The sequence below is a fragment of the Poecilia reticulata genome, chromosome 17 (assembly GCF_904066995.2).
Source record: "Poecilia reticulata chromosome 17, P_reticulata-male-v2, whole genome shotgun sequence".
Classification (NCBI taxonomy): Eukaryota; Metazoa; Chordata; class Actinopteri; order Cyprinodontiformes; family Poeciliidae; genus Poecilia; species Poecilia reticulata.
In genome coordinates this window covers 21,781,280-21,798,712 of record NC_088846.1, presented here as the reverse complement: position 1 = coordinate 21,798,712, position 17,433 = coordinate 21,781,280, and the positions used below count along the sequence as shown (strand labels likewise).

General features: G+C 37.2%; 2 protein-coding genes across 3 annotated transcripts; one reads left to right on the top strand and one right to left on the bottom strand.

The window, feature by feature from the left end:
• Positions 1-1,230: 1,230 nt before the first annotated feature.
• cib3 (calcium and integrin binding family member 3) lies at positions 1,231-5,692 on the top strand. The gene is made up of 6 exons (XM_008434426.3): positions 1,231-1,547; positions 2,995-3,029; positions 3,829-3,940; positions 4,448-4,595; positions 5,144-5,339; positions 5,577-5,692. The coding sequence occupies exons 1-6, from the start codon at positions 1,497-1,499 to the stop codon at positions 5,596-5,598; spliced, it is 564 nt and encodes a 187-aa protein (XP_008432648.1). The 5' UTR covers positions 1,231-1,496; the 3' UTR covers positions 5,599-5,692.
• A 785-nt stretch (positions 5,693-6,477) lies between these two features.
• On the bottom strand, positions 6,478-17,079 carry rab8a (RAB8A, member RAS oncogene family). 2 transcript variants are annotated; one of them, XM_008434427.3, is made up of 8 exons: positions 16,868-17,079; positions 16,311-16,371; positions 14,598-14,658; positions 14,422-14,499; positions 14,251-14,340; positions 12,526-12,591; positions 11,638-11,688; positions 6,478-10,212 (listed from the first exon to the last, which is right to left on the bottom strand). In XM_008434427.3, exons 1-8 carry the CDS (start codon positions 17,037-17,039, stop codon positions 10,123-10,125), a joined length of 669 nt encoding a protein of 222 aa, XP_008432649.1. In that variant the 5' UTR covers positions 17,040-17,079; the 3' UTR covers positions 6,478-10,122. The 2 variants fall into 2 exon arrangements, with proteins under 2 accessions (XP_008432649.1, XP_008432650.1); XM_008434428.3 differs by lacking the exon at positions 16,868-17,079 and adding an exon at positions 16,681-16,787.
• Positions 17,080-17,433: the final 354 nt, after the last annotated feature.

Sequence of the window (17,433 nt, the reverse complement as noted above, 5' to 3'; positions counted from 1 at the left end):
CTCTGCTGGAACGACGGTGATGGCGTCACCGCTTCCAGGGCGGTTTGGTTCTCTCTGGCTGCCAGCTCCTACCACAAACACATAGCTGCGTTTAAATTTCATATCAAGGTTTTAGAGAGACATTAATTATCACCATGACCGTGTTAAATCCCTCTTTAAAAATATTATACTGAACTAAGAGAAGAACTACTTCAACAGCTCCGCTCCCTTGCTGAAGTAGAGCTTTCCTCCGACAAGCAAAGTGTTGTCATAGCAGACGTTACGGACCTCAATGCGTTACCAGAGACATTGTTTGAGTCATTATAAACCACGCCAAGGCAAAGACTGTGGGCATTAAAATTCTCTAACTAGTCCTATGTCAGGTCTGTAAGGTTAGTAGCGGGGAAATAAGGGAGAAATCAACAATAAAGCCCAAGAGGAAAAGTGAAGAGGGAAACAAAGTCTGGTTGGATGTGAGTGTGAACGCTGTGGGACACATTTTGCACATAAAATGGGTGAGTAATGACTTAAAGAAAACCGACTTGTGGAAATCTGCCTTCAGGAAAATGCTTAGAAATAAACAGTAGCATAAAACGGTGTTTAAATGCCAGTACAGCAGTTACTGCAGTTTAAGCCATACCGTTGGAATCTACACGCATAACTACCTTCACTTCTTGATCTGGAAATGATTAGATGTTTAGCATTGCTATTTTAATTTAACTGAGTTGCGTTTATTTGATGCTTTGCCATCAGCTGCGAGCTGCAGAGATGCAGGTGGGAGAAGAAATCCATTACAAGAATGGGAAAAAATGTTTTTCAGATGGGCAAAGCTTGTGGAGACATACAACAAATTACACCCAAAAGTTGGTTTGCAAAATACTGATCCATGGACGGAAGTAATATAAATATGCTCCACACTTTTCAAATTGTTACTTGTAAATAAATAAATAAATACATAAATATATATATATATATTTCAATGAGTTTCAGTGGTTTCTTCATTTTCTCCAGAGCTGCATATGTAATCTGTCCCACTTTGCATGATCTAAAATCGCAGTAAAATACATAAAACTTTGAGGCTGCAATGTGATGAAATGCGAAAAAGCTCAAGGTGAGTTTGCAGCTGAAACAAAACATCAACCATGTTGTCGTCAGCCATCAAAGTTTCTTTCAGTGCGTTACAAAACCTTGTCTGTAAAGAACGTAACCCGATCAGCGCGCAAGGCGTTGGCCACAGAGTGGCACTAAAGGGGGTTGAAACCACTTGGCATGATGCTGGATGACAGCCCTCATTCATTATCAGAGGGGCTGCTATTCACAATGGCGCAAACGATGAAATGCTGCCATTATGGTGGCAAGCAAAGGGCCCGGCTGCGGCCCGACACCCGATCTCCTCTTTGGCTCTGGCCTCCTTTTGTCCCGGTATTTCATATCTGACTGGGCCACCCTAATAAAAACCATTCGCTTGGAGCTGGAGCCGCGATGGATCTGTGCTTTCGGAGCTTGAAAGCTCAGACATGGGGAATAAACAAACCATCTTCACAGCGCAGCAGCTCGACGCATATCAGGTCGGTATCAATCCCATTCTCTGTGCAAACTGGAGCATCAACTTGTTTGCAACTTTAGTGGTAAAACAGATGAAATTTGTTCTTAATTTATTCCTTATTGGGAAAATAAGTACCAGCCACGGCCACAGAATGCAGTGCAAAACGTACCCTGATGGTGTTTGTTGATTTGATTTACTCTAATTCACTGAAACAAAAACAAAAAAAACCCAACAAAAAATAGCATCAAGGTACATGGATGTAGTTACATTTTAAATTCAGTCAACTTAAAAAATGTTGACAATAAAAAAAAATTATATTTTATTTATTATTATTATCATTACTATTATTAATAGTGATAATAATTGCTGTTATTATCATCATGATATATTTTTGTACGTTTTTCCAGATTTCTTGTATTGTTTCTCACTTAAATGTTTTAGATCATCAAACTGATTTTAATATAACAATAACTGGCATGCTGATGTTTTATTCTTCTTTACATCTTTTAATCTTTCTAAATCAGCCGCATTGGAGAGTTTTTGAGCATAAACTGTGTCATGCATGACAGAGCAAACCAACTATTTTGGTTTTGTTTTATCCTAAAATGATGGTTGAACATCTTCCTTATAAGAATATATTGTGTGAGAACAAAATTAATTTATCCTGAAACAGGAAAGCATCCCCAGACTGTCACACTTTCTTAAATGCTGTGTTAGTTTTATCATGTTCCTCTTTTTTGTCATCAATCCACAAATTTTGGGAATTTTTTTGAAATCTCTTGGTGATCATCAAGATGTTTGTGGGAGTTTTTTGTTGTTTTTTTTTTTAGAAAATGTGATTTTTTTTTTTTTTTATGGTCAGCAGTCTCTTTAGATGCCTATTTTTCATCCAACTTGCTTTCTTACTCTTAAATCATGACCTCTGACCTTAACTGAAACAAATGACTGATTAGTCATTTTGATTTGGTGGCCACATTTGGAAAGGTTCATTACTTTTCTCCTCTTTAGTGAATAATGTCTGAAAACACCAGAAATAGCTTTGTAACCCTTTCACACAACCTTTTGCTTCTTCTCTTTTCTTACATTTATTCAGATAAAGGTTTATCGTTTTGCACCATTTTAACCAGCTTCATGCTGCCAGACAGGTTCAGTTCTGATGATTTTATGATTTTGCAGGGCATGCAATATTGAGGGTCTGATGTGATTCGTAAAACTGAGCCAAAAATGTGGTTTTATCTCAATTTATTCACAATTTAAGAAGATAAAGTTGGATAGCCTTTCCCTCCTAATAAATAAAATCAAAATTGAAATCTGCTGTATGCATTTACCAAAGTTCTGTTTTTTGATATTAAAATTGTTAAGAGAATCTGAAATGTTTAATTAACGTTTATATTAATAAAACACAGTTGCATTGTGTGAAAACAGTGATTTACTTTCTGCAAGTTCAATGTTATTTCTTGTATTTGCAGGATTGTACATATTTCACTAGAAAAGAAATTCTCAGGTGAGCATAAAATGTATACAACACCTTTGTCTTTTATTTTTTATTTCTGTTTATTAATTTTTTTCATTAACTTTGGTAAAAGTTAATAATTTTCCAAATTAATCCAATATTACACTAAATACTAGTTTGAGAACAGTTCTTGAATGGGACGGGAAAAAAATCCCAGATTAAGAAATATTTTGGAGCAACTGAAACGATTTCTCTAAAATGAATGAAGATTTTTCCTCCTGCATAATTCATCATATATTTATTATGCTAATCATAAAGTTGGCAAACCTCAATTAAAAATCTGTGACATCCTGGCTAAAGTCATTTGAACATTTGCCATGTAAGAAAGAAATACTTACTTCAAAATAACTATTTGCCTAAATTTTAACAAAGCTGCAGTCAGGAATAGTTGAAACATTTAAAACAAACGTGACTGTGACGAATAAGACTGGAAGAGTTGAACTGCATTAAATGTTTCATTGAGATTTTATACCATTGCACTAAATGCAAATGCATTTAACACAAATGTTTTCTGCCAAAATCCCTTGTTTTTTACCGATTCCCTTACAGTAAATCTAAAGTCTCATCGATCTGACCCGTCATGCTGTGGGTCGGACTTCCTCTCAAATCAGATTCAGTTCACGTTTGACTTTCTGATTTTCAAATGCTTATACTTGAATGTTCTTGATGCTTTATGCTCGTCAAGAAGCCTTTTCTATTATTAGCAACCACTGTTTAACAATGCATGCCGTCTAATTTAAAAGATGATTTGTAATCCAACACTGAAAGTGAATGTTTTGGACCGTCCTAGACTGTTCTACCGCTATCGGGATTTGGCACCGCAGCTCGTTCCTCTTGACTACACCAACCACCCAGATGTGAAGTTACCATACGAGCTGATTGGCAGCATGCCGGAGCTGAAGGTAGACCCACTGGTCCGCAAAAAACCCCGCAGACCCGCTCTCCCCCTCTGCTCCCCATCCATAATTAATGACCAACTAATCGACAGAATTCATTGAAAGGTTATATGTTACCCGACTCCTTTAAACTTGAAGAATGCTGCTGGGTCCCTGAGGGCTCCCTTGTTAGAAATAGGTCAATTATATGCTCCTTTACGCAGAGGCAAGCAATGTAAACATATATTTACTGCTAACTGGCAGGCGCTGAGAAAAGGAGGGACCTGGAACACATTGAGGTCAAACTTTGGTCCAAATAAGAACCTTTCCAACTTTTTAAAAAATTTAAGTTGATCAATATCTCTGAGAAACTTGTTTGGAGTCCAGTCAATCTAATATTTGTTCTCAATTTTGAGTGACAATTGGGTCCCTCGGGTTATGCCGCCCTGCGCAGACAGCCATTTTCTCCATATAAAAATTTAGGAATAAGTTCCAGTTCATCACTCGAGCAGTTTTGGTGGTCTTTGTGCTCAGGACAACCCATTTCGTCAAAGGATCGCTGAGGTTTTCTCTGAGGATGGAGAAGGAAACATGACGCTGGACGACTTCTTGGACATGTTCTCAGTGCTCAGTGAGATGGCGCCTCGTGACCTCAAGGCCTACTATGCCTTCAAAATATACGGTAAACCTTCACAGGGCGAATTTTATGTTCAAATATGTGGCGTGTTTTCTCCTTTAACCTGTGGTCATTTACATAAGTATAGCAGCATTGATATCAATGAATAAATAAATGACTGTGGTCTTTATTTATCCAGTATAGTACTAAAAAGCGGTAGATTAATCGCAAGGGTTGATTGATCACATTATTCAAAAAAGTCTCTTTATGTGGAAGGGATGAGACAATAAAATCTGGTTTTTGACAAGCAACCAACAAGAAAGCAGCAGATGGTTTTCTGAATCGTAAGTCAAAAACAAAACACTTGGATGGCACATACAGCAGTGAAACCAACTGACCTAAAATGTCGGAGCTCAGCTTGGGTTGCTAGGTGACGGGCTGGGCGTGGCTGGAGTTGCTAGGAAACGGTGAAGTTCCTGTGGAATTTTGCAAATGGCTCCCTTTCCAGAACCCAAAAAAGCAACTTGAGTGCAAAAGGCATGGTAGTGAACACATTTAACACACAGGACTAAACATTAGATAAGATCTGTTATGTATTTTTATTTTTCCAACAGATTTCAACGACGATGACTTCATCTGCAAGTCGGACCTGGAGAAGACGCTGAACAAGCTGACCCGTAACGAGCTAACGGAGGACGAGGTGAAGATGGTGTGCGAGAAAGTGATCGATGAGGCAGATCTGGACAACGACGGACGTCTGTCGCTTGAGGATTTCCAGCACATGATTAACAGAGCTCCAGATTTCCTCAGGTAAGTAAAGCCTGGTGGCCCGCCAGGCTTATAATATACTGAAGATATTTGTATCAGAAACTAGACTAGAATTACTTGCTAAGATTTGTGGTGGTTTTTTGTTGTTGTTTTTTTTTTTTGCATGCGCAAAGTTGTGTTGGTCAAATACAATCCCAGTAAAATGTGTGAACTTTCTGATTGTTGCATGACAAAAAATGAATATTACATCTAAAAATCCGCTTTTATTTTGCTTCACAGCACCTTTCACATACGGATCTGAAGAAACCGGCGGCTACTTTCTCGCTTGTAAAAGCCCAAATGGATGGACTGAAAATACTACAGAGTTTCACAAATCAATCTTCAGAAAACCCCTCCTACGTTTTGTTTTCATTTTACCTTAGATCAGTGGTTCTTAACCTGGGTTCGATCGAACCCCAGGGGTTCGGTGAGTCGGTCTCTGGGGTTCGGCGGAGCCTCTGCCGCGGAGATAAAGACACACTTGTGTAAAGTTTTGATGACGCCCTGCTTTGCCATCAGTTGCTGCAGAGGATCACGTTACATTGCTGAGCCAATCAGTGCTGCGGAGGAGCCCTGATTGAAGGAGCTCCACTCAGCATGGATTTGAACTTGTGTGTTTCAGCAAAACTCACCGTTTTTTTTAAATTCTATAGTCTAAATCTGCTCATTAGTCGCATCTTTTCGGGGTTGCTACTGCCTCTAGTGGTGTGGGGGTGGTAACACAGCTAATATAATTACATTACCAAGTCAGAATACCACAGTCTTTTGTGTGTGTGTGTGGAGGGGGGGTGGGGGGGATAAGAAGGGTTCGGTGAATGCGCATATGAAACTGGGGGGTCCGGTACCTCAAAAAAGGTTAAGAACCACTGCCTTAGATATTTTTACCTGATATAGAACTGAACCCACACCATGGAAGCCCAGCTAACCCATCAGGACAAGCATCATTAATTATGACCATCAACTGTAGATTTGTTTTGTATCTAAAGGGGTTTTGGTTACACTGGGTATAAAAGAGCAGAATATTCCAGTGGCTCCCAGTGGGCCAGTAGAGGCAGAGGGAGCCATTTGTCCTGAAAGCAGCTCCAGCGTGGGGTCAAGTCCTGGTCGCCTCAGCCAATGAAAACACTGGAAGGATTGAAACCATTTTTAGATCCTTTTTTATTAAATCAAAAGTACGCATATCTACAGTTGGTAGATACATTTCATATGGGTTTAGAAAGTACAGTACAGTTTATATAGATTTATGTTGTAAATATCAATGTTCAATGATATTTATATAATTTCCCCCCCACCCCTCTAAACTTCTCCCTGTGAATTTCCCAACAGACAGAATGAAAACATGGCTGCTAAAAATGTGTGTTTGCTTTATTACAACATGTGATTTTTTTACTTTTAAGAAAAAGTTAAAAAATAAAATAAAATAAAATAAACTCAATCAGTCAAAAATAATTGCTGCTAAAGTTTAACATGCAGTTTTCAAACAAGCCTGACCTGTTTCTGGCTCAGTGAGTGACAAAAAACACATTAAATGTAACAAAGCAAATAAATTCATCTGTAAGGGTTTATGATATACAAAGGTCCAAGATTCACAATGCATAGCTCAGCTATGAGATCTGACGGTTAAGACAAATGGTCCTAGTAATCACGAGGTCCCAAATCTTTCTTTGATACTTAAAAAAAAAAAAAAGCCACAACCAAACCATAAAAATGCCTTTCTGAACGCTGTGGAGTTTTCAGAAAAACAACTAACATAAGAATGCCAACATGAGGTAAGCAGGAGAAAAGCATTTCAATTAACTCTGGCCTCCTTTTTTTCTGAATTTATGTAAATACTGACTCAAATTTTTGTTTAGGTGGTTTAGCTAAAAGAGGCATAGTGGTTCTACAGCACCACCTAGATATCAAACATCAAAACTAAACAATGTGGAAAACACCTGAAATGAGCTCAATTCAAGCCTGCTTTGACGTGAGCAGAGCACAAACTTTTAAAGAACAAAGTGGCAGGCTTTAGCTTAAAACCCTTCTATTCTATGCCTACATACTGGATTTACATCAGTTTACAGAAATTACAAGGAAGCAATTACAAGGAGGATGCTGGATCACTTGGTGCTGTTAAGATTTTGGTATCACAGACGCAACAGATCGACACCGAGTTGTTATAAAACGAAGCCATCACTTGGCACGGACAAACGCACGACGTGATGGTAAAGTGCTGGGGGAGCTCAAAGGGAGCCTGCAGTTCATGACCAGAGGCGTCATTTGAGCTTGAATGTTATCTAGAAACGATTTTCCTAGTGAGAGATCGGCGTATTTTGTTCACCGTCTCCATGGTAACCATTAAAAACCAAGCCGCCGAATAAGCATCACAGATCCCTGCATCTCAATCGGGAAGATATGAAGTTTGTTGAGTTTTTTTCATGCCAGAACCAATTTTATAATTTAATTTTCTTCCCTTTCTTTTCTAAAAAAAAAAAAAGAAAAGAAAAGAAAAAAGAAATTACAAATATTTTTAAAAAGTGGATATTATTTCAGTCATCTCTTCGGTAAGTTATTCAACATAGCATTATGGGCAGGCTAGGATTTTTTTATTTGCTTAATTACAAAAATATAGTCATAATATTAGCAGAATAAGACTCCATTTCACCAGAATTCAATATAGTTATCAAGATTTGACGTGATCAGCTCAGTTTGTGTGACTTTCCACTCATTTTTCATGAGAAAATTCCAAACTTTCCCAGACTTATTCGTCTAATTTAGCCCTCCATTTTTGTTCACTATGAATTAGCAGCAGCCATTGCTACTGCAGTCATGTTTAAAATATGGAAGAAGTGATTGCATGTGTAACCAGCTGAATAGATGGCAGTTTCAGACCATGTGGTAGGGGATTAAAGCTCAACTTATTATCCACATCTGGAAAATACTAACATATAATACAACACTTTTTCCTGTTTGAAAAAGGAAAATATTGAAAAGCACCTGATGCTCACCGTTGAGCACGGTGGAGGATGTGTGATGCTCTACGTCCGTTTCAAAAACTTTGAGAAAATTGCTGAAAAACTAATGCAAATGTTCAACACAGCTCCAGAGTTTTCTGTAGAATATAATGAGAGTTTTGACATCTGAGGACAAATGAAGCACAAACGTCTGATTCCAACCAGGAAGTAAATAAAGCAGTATCATCTATCTGTCTCCTGGAAAACCTAATGAATAAATACTCTATTTCTGTTATTTGTTTTTAAAAAACTAGGGGTATTTCTACAAATTTAAATACTTAATTTTTCCATGCATGTTCACAGCAATCCATCCTTCAACCAGCTGCGCCCAAACCACTATGAAGAAACATTTTAATATAGGTAGATTTAACCTGTGACGGTAAAAAGTAAATCTGGCTTCTACGTTTTGGGCCTCAGAATCAGTCTGTTCTGATTGATAACATTTTAGGGCTTAGTTTCTGAAAATGCTTGGTTTTGGGTGAACACCAGGCCCACATGCCTGTGAGGCTGTCAAACACAGAAGATAACGCAACCCAATATGAAAAACCGAATGTTTATGTATCATATAATAGTTTGTTACTCTTGGCCTCTTCGGTTATTTCCAAACATTTAACAATATATAAACACAACAATCTGACAAGACCTGGAATAAGCCAATGTTTCTTTCATTAGAATACCAAATAACAAATTTTTTATTTTTTATTGATTAAATGTGTTATAAAATGTTAAATCTCACTGTTTTCAGTGTATAAATGCGTCAACCCACAGCATATGCTTCAAAACAATTCATTTTCAGTTCAACAAAAATCAAGAGGGTTTGTGGCTTATGCTTTGATGGGAATAATCTCGTAATTCCTTCATTTTCTGTTAGAATTAAAACTGCAACATCTAACAAGGAACCTATGGAACCATTTCACCTTTTTATGCCTTCATAGGAAGAAATTAGCATAAAGAAAAGGTTCTTTCAACCAGGAAAAGCCTCATAGTTCATCTCTACCACTAATACAAGTTGCCACTTTAAAGACCCTTTTACAAAAATATGCCACCTCTTTTTTTTTAATCTAAATTTGGAAAACAGGACTGAGAAAACAAAGGATGATATTTTACCTACACTTGAATGCTACTGCAAAAATAGTTTGGAGGCAGTGATCAGGACGTTTTCAGTCTCATCGGATGATTGTCGAGAACAACAAACAAGAACAAACAAAAACACAACTTTCTGAATAATTTCGAGTTGACTTTATACGCCTTGATATGACTTTAGCTGCTGATATGAAAAAAGTGCAACTCTGTTTCACTGAAGTTCAGAACCATCAGCCTCTGCTCAGCAACGTGTAACACAAACACCTGAAGAGTGCCATTAAAAGTAGACCAAAATGCCACATTTGATTTCCAATTCAAAAATATTATAATGAGGCAAGTATCTTCTGCCGCTGGCTGTGCTACTGACTGAGAGAAATACAAGAAGTCCCCGATTTTGTAACAGAAAACACATCAGTGATGAGTCCTTTGTCAGTTAAAAACTCTTGAAAAGTAAAGACAAGTTTTCCTCTAATAATGGAAGCGACGCACCTCTGGAAGCCTTCAGAAAAGGAAGAGTGGAGGGGAAGTCCTCCGCTAACTGACTGACAATAGTGGTTTTTGCAGACCGGGAGAACCGGGAGAGGCCATGGTTGGGAGGAATAAGCAAAAAAAAAAAAAAAAGAAGAAAAAAAGAGAGGAGGAAGTGCTGAGAGCAAGCACAGTCAAGTTGTGTCCGGCCGGCCTGAGGCCAGCATGGAAGGCTTCTGTTCTCAGAGCAAGCTGCAGCGGAAGAAACTGGACTTTTTCTGTGGCTCGGAGATCTTGACTCCATGACTGCTGCCCTGAGGGGCGTTGCCTTCCTGCAGCAAATCACAAAAACATCAACATCATCAGCAAAAACAATACAAAAAAACAAACTAGTTGAACAAGTAGTTCTGTCACAGTAACAAATTTTGCTGGAAGATCAATTGCAACAGAATTTATTGCAATAAACGATGAAAATGGTCTCAAAACAACAATATTGACCAATAATGGTAATGGCATAGTAACGCAACAACACATTCTCAAAGACTGATAAACTTTACATTTTATTGAATATTTAAAACGTGAAGACATTTTAAGTATCCAAAATTAAAGTAAACAAAACAACAGAAATAAATAAAATGAATTATGGAATGTCTGTAAACATTGAACTCGACTGAAGACTTTTGTCAACCAGTTTTTGGTAAAAAGAGAGAAAAGACAAAAACGCTAAATCATGCAAATGGAAAGTATTGGGTTTGCTTTAATTTATCATGTGATTAGTTGATTTATTGTTCAGTGACAGGCCTAGTTTTAAGAAACACAAAATGGATTATTAAAGAGAAAAGGTACTGCTGGTTTGGACCTTACCATCATTTCCAGTTCACGCAAAAGTATTATCAGTTCATGACTTTACAAACACAAACTTCAATGTTTTCTCCTTCCTAAAATAATGGAATATGTCATTTTCTGCCAAAACTGATTTCTTTTTTATTAAATCATGTTTTGGAAACAAATGATTCAGGCCATTATTTTAGGAAGGTGACAATGTGTTTTATTGGGTTTTTTCTGTGGTAGAGCAATAAACAGCAGCATATTATTGTGAGGTGAAAAGAAACTGTTTAAGGTTTTCACAAACAGAAATCAGAAAAGTGTGGTGTGCATATTTATTTACCCCTCACCATAATTTGACCTTTTTTCAGTCAAGACACAAAATGCTACATGGTGGAAAACTAAGACTGCAAGTAAAATGAAGACATGTTTTACATAATAACACATGTTGATGGGCGTATGTTTGTCAGGACAGGACAGACTGTCAGAGTTGATGAGAAGATGGGCGGAGCTTAATACAGGCCAATCCTGGAGGAAAAACTTTTAAGAGGTTGAAAAACACTTGATATTGGGGCAGAGGGTTCGTTCTTCAGCAGAAAAACAACCATGAACATAAAACCAGAGCTCCAAATAAATGGCTTACACCAAAGCATATAACTGATGAAAGGGGCCTATTCAAAGTCCACACCCAAATGCAATTGAAGATCTTTGATTAGAATGTGAAACAGTTGTTTATGGATGGTTTCTATAAAATTTGAGGCAGGGGGACTGTAGACTATCCAAACTATTGACTGAAGAAAGAATAGTAAAAATGCTCACTACACTAGCAGCACACACTGAAGTTTGTGGTTGTAATTTGACAAAATGTGAAATTATATAAAGACAAAAAATATATACTTTTTAAGGAATGTATGAATGAAATGGCTTCTTACCATTTTTGTGTCCATCTTTGATTTGATGTCTCTGGCAAGAGTCAAAAACGCCTGGGAATCCAAACAAATGTTAAGGTCAGTAAATAATGCATTACCTATTAGCCCAGAGTGTATGAAGTCATTTTATAAAATGATAATGGGAAATTTCAGGACTTTACCACTAAAGTCCAAAAACATTAGAAAATATTCATAATAAATACAAAATGAAGAAATATCAAATTCATGTAAAACAATAAAAAGTATTTAAATGTTTTACATGTTTTAACTAGCGCTTTTGTCCATATTGGGTCAATTTTAAATCATCCTTTTATTGACATTTTATGTCAAATAATGAGATTAGTATTATATGTTGGTGCTGATCATCAGCCATCCATGACATGACAATTATACAACGTTTTAACTCCAACCATTGATCAGAAGTGTCCCATTGCCTTCTATTAAAGCACTTTGGTTTAGCGACTTATATGTGTTCCATTACAGACACACGTTAAAACTTTAAAGGGAATAATAGAGCAACTTTGTCATAACACATTCAGCCTTCCTGTTATTTATTACAGTCTTGCTTTCTCTCACTTTCTCACAGCCAGACATGTAGAAAATCCAGTTTCATTTCAAAGACCTTACATCTCTGTGCTTTCTCTGACTTAAATCTTAAATGTCTCACCAATAATACAAGTAGGCAACTTTTAGTCGAATGTTGTCAGCAGTAAAACCCCCAACTCTCTCCCCAACAATATCTTTATGACTTTATCTGATATACAGACACATTTTGCGTATTTCTGACACATTTGGAATTGTTCGTAAAGCAATCATACATAGCGACACTGCTAACAAATTAAATGAAACAAGTGCATATGTGAAAAGATTTTTTAGATAATAGCAGTTTACATTTTCCACATTGATGTTGGCCTTTGCACTGGTCTCCATGAACTTGATCCCATACTCTAGTGCAAGCTGAAAGAAAAAAAAAAAACATTTTCCCAAATTACATTTTGTTGAACTTGCTACCATATGTGTTGCTATATTATTCATATAAACCGGATTCCAAAAAAGTTGGGATACTAAATAAATTGTGAATAAAAACTGAATGCAATGATGTGGAGATGGCAAATGTCAATATTTTATTCGTAATAGAACATAGATGGTAAGAGTAACATTTTAAAGGAAAAATATGTCGATTCAAAATTTCACAGTGTCTACAAATCCCAAAAAAGTTGGGACAAGTAGCAATAAGTGGCTGAAAAAAGGAAATTGAACATTAACAAACAGCTGGAAGACCAATTAACACTAATTAGGTCAATCAACATGATTGGGTATAAAAAGAGCTTCTTAGAGTGTCAGTGTCTCTCTGAAGCCAAGATGGTAAGAGGATCACCAATTCCACCATTGTTGCGCAGATAGTGCAGCAATACCAGAAGGGTGTTACCCAGCGTAAAATAGCAAAGACTTTTAAGTTATTATCATCAACCGTGCATAACATCATCAAAAGATTCAGAGAATTTGGAACAATCGCTGTGCGTAAGGGTCAATGCCGTAAAACTCTACTGGATGCCCTTAAACGTCACTGCACCTCAAACAGGAATGCTACTGTCAAGGAAATAACAGCCTGGGCTCAGGAATACTTCCAGAAAGCATCGTCAGTGAACACAATCCACCGACCCATCCGCCGCTGCCAGCTGAAACTCTACAGTGCAAAGAAGAAGCCATTTCTAAGCTCCACAAGCTCAGCCGTTTGCACTGGGCCAGGAGTCATTTAAAATGGAGTGAGGCAAAATGGACAACTGTTCAGTGGTCAGATGAGTCTTAATTTGAAGTTCGTTATGGAACACTTGGACGCCATGTCATCCAGACCAGAGAGGACAAGGATAACCCAAGTTGTTATCAACGCTCCGTTCAGAAGCTACATCACTGATGGTATGTGCTTGCATGAGTGCTGGTGGCCTGGGCAGCTTGCATGTCTGGAAAGGCACCATTAATGCAGAGAACTATGTTCAGGTTCTAGAACAACATATGCTCCTATCTAGACGTCGTCATCTCTTTCAGGAAAGACCCTGCATTTTTCAACAAGATAATGTCAGACCACATTCTGCAGCAATCACAACATCATGGCTACGTAGGAGAAGGATCCGGGTACTGAAATGGCCAATCTGCAGTCCAGATCTTTCACCTATAGAGAACATTTGGCGCATCATAAAGAAGAAGGTGCGACAAAGAAGGCCCAAGACGATTGAACAGTTAGAGGCCTGTATTAGACATGAATGGGAGAGCATTCCTATTTCTACACTTGAGAAACTGCTCTCCTCTGTCCCCAAACGTCTGTTGAGTGTTGTAAGAAGGGGAGATGCCACACAGTGGTAAAAATGGCCTTGTCCCAACTGTTTTGGGATTTGTTAACGTCATGAAATTTTGAAACAACATATTTTTCCCTTAAAATTATACATTCTCTCAGTTTAAACTTTTGATCTGTGATTTGTGTTCTATTGTTAAAATATTAGATGTTGGCACCTCCACATCAATGCATTCAGTTTTTATTCACAATTTGTTTAGTGTCCAAACTTTTTTGGAATCTAGTTTGTAAATAATCTTCCATCTGTGTTTGACTGAGATTCTCACCTTCTCTCCCCTATCTTTGGAAACCTGCCTCTTGTCGTTGATGTCACATTTATTGCCAAGAACCATTTTCTCGACATCAGATGACGCATGCTACATTAACAGAGGAAAAGGAAACATTTTAAAATGGAGCCACAAACATGTCAGCGAGGATAAATTTGAAGTGGTACGTACTTCCTCTATGTTCCTTATCCAGTTCTTGATATTGTCAAATGATTTCTCATTTGTAATGTCGTAGACAAGCATGATCCCCTGCAAAGAGCAGTAAATGAAAAATGTTGCAATAAATGCAGCTGAGGAACCTTTTAATGCGTAGGAAACCGAAACTAGTAGCATGTGAGGCTACCCACCATTGCTCCTCTGTAGTAGGCCGTTGTGATTGTTCTGAAACGTTCCTGACCAGCTGTGTCCCTGCAGGAGTCAAATACATCAATTTAAATAAAAAGAATGACATTTCTATCTTTAGCATCAGATTAGAAAGTTTTATTTTGCTTTTATCAGCAGCAAGTCATAGCCGACAGTTTTAGTTTAAAAAGAAAATCCACCGATTGGCATGGTTGAACACATATCACCCATGAAATTTCCTCTTCCTGGTTTACCATGAATGTAAATAGGGTTTGATAGACCTGAATGATTCTCTCATATTTTTGTTTTTTCTATATTACAAGGTTTTTTTTTTTTTACTTGAGTTTACAGAAATACAACATACAGCAAACACAAAATGAGCTGTGACTTACAAAAGTATTGACATGACTTAAACATTATACAACCAGAAGCTTCCATATATTTTTACAACAGCCGGTGTTGCACTGCTTTTACGGTAACTGGAGCTTGCATGACTTCACAAAAAAAAAAATCTGTATTTATGTTGAGATTAAGTTACTCTCAGGTGGAGTCTATTTACAAATTTTGGAGGTAATAAGTTGCTATGTGTTTTATTTAGGAGTAGCAGGGTAAAGAAGACTAATAGAAAAACACACAAAACCTTACAGATTTTTATTTGAAGAATTTTGAAACCATTTCTAATTTTCACTCAACTTCACTGTCAAGCACTACTTAGTGTTTTTTTTTTTATCACATAAAACATGATGTAATACTTGTGCATTGTCAGAACAAGTCTGAAATGTGTCCTGCATCACAGCACCATTATTTACAGACATTCATATCCAAACAGAATCAAGAGGTATAGATTGTAAGATGATAGCATTCCATGTTTGTTAATCTTCCATGTTTTGCTTCAGGATTTATTTGTGTGCAGAAGCATTTCTCGGTTGAACCTTATGAAACTGTGGAGCCTTTTATGTTCGACCTGATAGTAACAGTCTGCATTCCTGGTTCAGAGCATGGTCAGGGTGAAAAAAGTTTTTAGCTAACTTCACATTATTACAGATAGATGTTTCATGCAGCTTTTGGACTGGGGTGGCCTACAATCTTCGAGCAAATTTTCATTTGTTGAAGCACTTTAGATTTATCAGAAATAGTTCGACTCATACTAAAAGGTTTTATAGTACTACAAAACACTCAACAACACTGAAGTATAAAACAGAACTTTTTTACTTGCTCCAAAGACCTCAGTTTGATCTTTTAACGGATCAGTTCAATGTGAATTTTTCCTAGACAACAGATGTCATATCATGACTTCTAACTATCCAAAGAACCTAATTTATTTTCTATTTTGTCATTATGGATGATAATGGAAATTTATGACAATCGGATGATAGCCTGAAAAATATTTCTTCAGTTTTTATTTATTTTATGAGTACTTTCACGTGTCCATTGAACATCTTCACCAACACTCTGTTGGTGCAGCCCTGGGTTGTCCCAGGTGTCAAGTAAATTAAGTAAAACTGTACTATAAGAGTAATTTTTATGAGTAAACAAAACAGTCTAACTCGCATCCCCGAGGAGCTTCAACATCGGATATGAAAGCAGATGAAAATCCCAACAAAATACACAGAAGCTTGTATTTGGAAAAGTGATCAAATGTAGAAGGATTCAAGGGGCGTGAATATTTTTGTAGTGTAGCAATAAAACATTGCACTGGTTTTTTTAAGTGCTCTTACCATATCTGTAACTTTATCTTCTTGCCATCAAGCTCTATTGTCCTAATCTTGAAATCAATACCTGCAGGAAGATGAACGGAAACGAGAATTCCAATCATAACGATAACTTTTAAGATGCAATAACACCCCACCAAAAAATTAAGCAAACTATTTACACAACAAAAGACAGCACTGCTCATATAAAAGAAAATATCGCTTATTAAAAAAAGAAACAGAAAAAAGCCTTTCATGTGCAACACATCAGGTTTTCCGGTGTCTTTCCAGGACATAGTCGGGTCTAACGGTTGACACTTGAGCTTACACAGAATAAATGTAATGTCAAATTAGTTCTAAATAAGCTATACATGAAATATTAACAGCTTTTCTATACCGAGATTTATCCAAGCGACCATGTCACCTAAAATCGGCACAAAAATTGACATCTACTAACAAAGTCAATGTCTCATCTCCATATATAGCACTACAAGCATTCCAGCAAATAGACGTATCCGCAGAGCCAGTCCCTCTACGTACTGTAAACACACAGAACAAACCAAAATACCCCCCCGCAAACGCACCTATTGTTGAGATAAACGTTGAGTTGAAGGCGTCTTCTGAAAACCTGAAGAGGACACAGGTCTTCCCGACACCAGAGTCCCCGATTAGCAGTAATTTAAACAAATAGTCGTATGTTTTCGCCATACTTGATATTATTGCGGAAATCCCGCCCGGCGAAGATGCAAAGCACATAAAATGACACGACGCCCCCTGCTGGCCCGGAATTCACTTACAGGTGTTTTTAGCGCCAGTAGACAGGAAGTTACCCGGAAATGCATGACGTGTTATTAGCCACGTGTTTTGTTTCAACAAAATTTTAAGTCTTATTTTATTCATCTTACATACATGCATACTTCCTATTAGTTAACATAATCTACACACAAAATAATCTAAATTAAATAAATATTTTGTGAACCTGATAATTACAAAAGAAAATGCATTGATAAATTGATCGTTTTCACAATTTGTCTTTTTTCATGACTATTGACATCCACAAGCCTGGAAGTCCTCAGCATGACCAGCCCTGCTGTGGAGAGAGTTTGGTTTAAATAAGGTATCTATTGTGTTTTCATATCTTGAAATTGTC

Coding starts and splice junctions, on each gene's coding strand:
- cib3 (XM_008434426.3), top strand. CDS start 1,497: ATGGGGAATAAACAAACCATCTTCACAGCGCAGCAGCTCGACGCATAT. Junction 3,030..3,828: donor ACTAGAAAAGAAATTCTCAG/GTGAGCATAAAA, acceptor GGACCGTCCTAG/ACTGTTCTACCGCTATCGGG. Junction 4,596..5,143: donor CTATGCCTTCAAAATATACG/GTAAACCTTCAC, acceptor TTTTTCCAACAG/ATTTCAACGACGATGACTTC.
- rab8a (XM_008434427.3), bottom strand. CDS start 17,039: ATGTGCTTTGCATCTTCGCCGGGCGGGATTTCCGCAATAATATCAAGT. Junction 14,500..14,597: donor CCTACTACAGAGGAGCAATG/GTGGGTAGCCTC, acceptor TGCTCTTTGCAG/GGGATCATGCTTGTCTACGA. Junction 14,341..14,421: donor GGATAAGGAACATAGAGGAA/GTACGTACCACT, acceptor CTGTTAATGTAG/CATGCGTCATCTGATGTCGA.